General features: G+C 60.0%; 1 protein-coding gene across 1 annotated transcript in view; it reads left to right on the top strand.

Moving 5' to 3' along the window:
• Positions 1 to 233: 233 nt before the first annotated feature.
• LOC103764756 (rho guanine nucleotide exchange factor 11) overlaps positions 234 to 3373 on the top strand; it is a 31279-nt gene continuing 28139 nt past the window's right edge. Inside the window, 4 exon segments of the mRNA XM_029958038.1 lie at positions 234 to 432; positions 1373 to 1471; positions 2872 to 2921; positions 3010 to 3120. Coding sequence (XP_029813898.1) covers positions 234 to 432; positions 1373 to 1471; positions 2872 to 2921; positions 3010 to 3120 — 459 coding nt within the window.

The raw sequence follows: 3373 nt of genomic DNA, 5'->3' as shown, positions 1-3373 counted from the left end.
AGGGGCTGCCCAGGGAGGTTTGGAGTGCCCAGCCCTGGGGGTGTCCAAGGAAGGCCTCAAACTGTGCCAAGGGAGGGTCAGGTTGGAAATCAGGAGGAATTTTCCCATGGAAAGGGTGGTGAGGCCTTGGCAGGGGCTGCCCAGGGAGGTTTGGAGGTTTCCCCAGCCCTGGAGGTGCCCAGGGAAGGCCTGGCCGTGGCACTGAGTGCTCTGGGCCGGGGGCCAAGGTGGGGATGGGGCACAGGGGTGGATGGGGTGACCTTGGAGGGCTTTTCCAGCCTCAGGGATTCCTGGGATTGGCCATCCCTGATCTCTCCTCCTCCTCTTTCCCCCCCAGGTTGAGCAGCCTGTCCTCTCTGGGGGATTCCTCCTCGGAGCGAAGGTCCCCCGGGCACCACCGCCAGCCCTCCTCCGACTCCTCCGAATCCACAGGTGGGAATTCCCCCTTCCCTCGGCCTCCAGGGCCACCTGGACCTCAGGAACAGCCCCTGGAGTCACCTGGGGAAGCGTCTGGGAAGGACAGGACCTTCCAGGCAGGGCCAGGGCCATCCTGAGGCACCACCAAGTTTTTGGGAGTTGGGCTCCAAACCCAAGGGATTCATCCATAGGGTGGATCTCGGGGGTGTGGACCTGGTGGTCAAGGACAGACAGTGACCCCCGGGGTCATGGGTGTCCAAAGGACCCTTCACCCCCAATTTGGGGCTCCCGGGGGTTTGGGGGACCCTTTTCACCCCAATTTGGGGGTCTCAGGTGTGGGAGGTCCCTTTTCACCCCAGTTTGGGGGTCCTAGGAGTTTTGGGGGAGGTCACATGTGGCTCCAACCACGGCCCCTGAAACTGGGAGTGGCTGAGGGGCCAAACCAGGAGCCTCACGGCCACCTCCTGCTCCTCTCCTTCCTCTTCTTCCTCTCCTTCTTCTTCCTCCTCTCCCTTTTCTTCTCCTCTCCCTCCTCTCTCTCCTCTCCCTCCTCTCCTTCCTCTCCTTCTTATCCCTGTTTTCCCTCCTCTCCCTATTCTCCTTCCTCTACCTCTTTTCCCTCCTCTCCCTCCTCTCCCTCTTCTCCTTCCTCTCCCTTTTTTCCCTCCTCTCCCTCTTTCCCTCCTCTCCCTGCTCTCCGTCTTCTCCTTCCTCCTCTTCCTCCTCTCCCTCCTCTTTCTCCTCTCCCTCTTTTCCCTCCTCTCCCTCCTCTCCCTCTTCTCCTTCTTCTCCTTCTCCCTCCTCTCCCTCCTCTCCCTCTTTTCCCTCCTCTCTCTCCTATCCCTGCTCTCCCTCTTCTCCCTCCTCTCCCTCTTTTCCCTTCTCTCCCTCCTTTCCCTCTTTTCCCTCCTCTCCCTGTTTCCCTGTTTCCCCTGCTCTCCCTGTCCCCCTGCAGGGCTGGTCCAGCGCTGTGTCATCATCCAGAAGGACCAGCATGGCTTCGGCTTCACCGTCAGCGGCGACCGCGTGGTGCTGGTGCAGTCGGTGCGCCCAGGTGGGACATCCCAGCCCTTGCAAGGGGTCCTGGAAGGGCAGGAGATCCCTCAGGGATCCCCCCACCCACCCCAGGCCACGTCCTGGGGGAGAAAACACATCCAGGAGGGGTTTGGGGATTCTCCTCCCTGGATGGGGCCGGTTTTGGGGAGGGGGGGGTCTCGCTCTGGGAACGGGTGAGGTGTGGCCAAAGGGGATGGAAAGGTGGGATTGGGGAAGGGGTTTGGGGAAGGTTGGGTTGGATGGGGCTTGGAGCAGGCTGGGCTGGTGGGAGTGTCCCAGTTGGACAGGGCTTGGAGCATCCCGGGCTCGTGGGAGGTGGATGGGCTTTGAGGTCCCTTCCACCCCAAACCATTCCAGGATTCCCTGGATATTGGGAATAAATCCTTCCCTGGGAGGGGGCTGAGAGCCTGGCACAGGTTATGCCACGGCTGCCCCATCCCTGGAAGTGTCCAAGGCCAGGTTGGACGGGAAGTCTCCTGGCCCATGGAAGGTGTCCCTGCCCACGGCAGGAGGTGGAATGAGATTTTTAAGTCCCTTCCAACCCAAATCCTTCCATGATTCCATGGAAGCTCCCCCAGATTACCCTTTCCCTGTACATCCCAGGGAGCTGCTGGGCGGGCTGGAGGTGGGAATTCCCCGTTGTAGCCCCTGGAAAACCTGGATTTGGCTCCTGAGCCGTGACTTTGGAGCTGCAGTTCAAACAGACAATGAGCTGCTTCTTTTCCAGCGGATGTTCCCAACTCCTCCCCCTTCCCCTCTCTGGCCAGAAAGCCAGGAAAAAACGAGGATATAGGGCAGGGAAAAAGGCTTGGGAGCTCCAACTCTCCTGCAGCTGGAGTTATCCCTGGAAGTTGGGGACATTCCCAACTCCTCTCCCCGCTCCCTTCGTTTCCCAAGAACCATCAAACCCAAAAGGATCCCGACAATTCCGAGGACTTTCCACTCCCTGCATCTCTCAGGCTCTTGGCTTGGAGTTGAACCGAGTGGAAACATTTTTCCTCTTGGTTTTGGGCTCTGGAAAAAAAAAAAGTGGATTTTTCCTGGATTCCGACCTCGGCAGCTCCTTTAAGGAGCAGGGGCAGGGAAGGGGGGGCAGAACAGGGCCCTGCTCCTGCCTCTGGATCCAGGTGTTCCCAGATGTGTCAGAGCCAACCTGGATGGGGGGACAACAGGTTGGGAGCCCCCTTCCATCCCAAGGCGGGTGGGAAAGGCTGAGATGGGCAGGACAGGGATTGTCTGGATGTTCACAAGGGGTGTTGTGAAGCACCCAGGGCTCGGTCACCGGGCTCATCCCACGGGAATTCTGTGCCTGGTGCTCCCCCTTGGAATGTGTCAGGAGGATCTGGGAGCACCGGGAGCCATCCCTTGGGTCCATCCTGACTCCTCCCCGTGTCCCAGGTGGGGCTGCCATGAGAGCCGGCGTGCAGGAGGGCGACCGGATCGTCAAGGTGAGCGTTCCCAGCCCCTTCCCCACGGGAATTCCCGCTCCCCTTTCCCCTTCCCAGCCTCTCCCAGCCCTTCTCTCCCTCATCCCAGGTGAATGGGACGATGGTGACCAACAGCTCCCACCTGGAAGTGGTGAAGTTAATCAAGTGTGAGTGTGGCTGCTCTTCCCACTTGGATCGTCGTGGGCGATGTGGAGGCAACGTGGGGATGTCCAGGAGCACGTTCCCATCCTTGGGGAATTTTGGGGGAGAGCCAATTTTTGGCTGGCTTGCCCCAGATTTGATCCTAAACCCACAAATCAGTGTTTTCACAGGAAGGGGCACCTCCTCCCTCCCCGGCTCAGGAGGCCACGGGATGGATCCCACCCGAGGCCAGGCCTGGGTTCTCGGAGAAAAGATGGGAAAACCTGGCTTGATCCAGGTGGCAGATCCGCTGGACAGGGATGTTCCCACCC

The sequence above is a fragment of the Manacus vitellinus genome, unplaced genomic scaffold (assembly GCF_001715985.3).
Source record: "Manacus vitellinus isolate BGI_N305 unplaced genomic scaffold, ASM171598v3 scaffold_138_pilon, whole genome shotgun sequence".
In the NCBI taxonomy this organism is placed as follows: domain Eukaryota; kingdom Metazoa; phylum Chordata; class Aves; order Passeriformes; family Pipridae; genus Manacus; species Manacus vitellinus.
The sequence above is the reverse complement of the archived record's forward strand: the minus strand, read 5'-3'. Positions and strand labels throughout refer to the sequence as shown.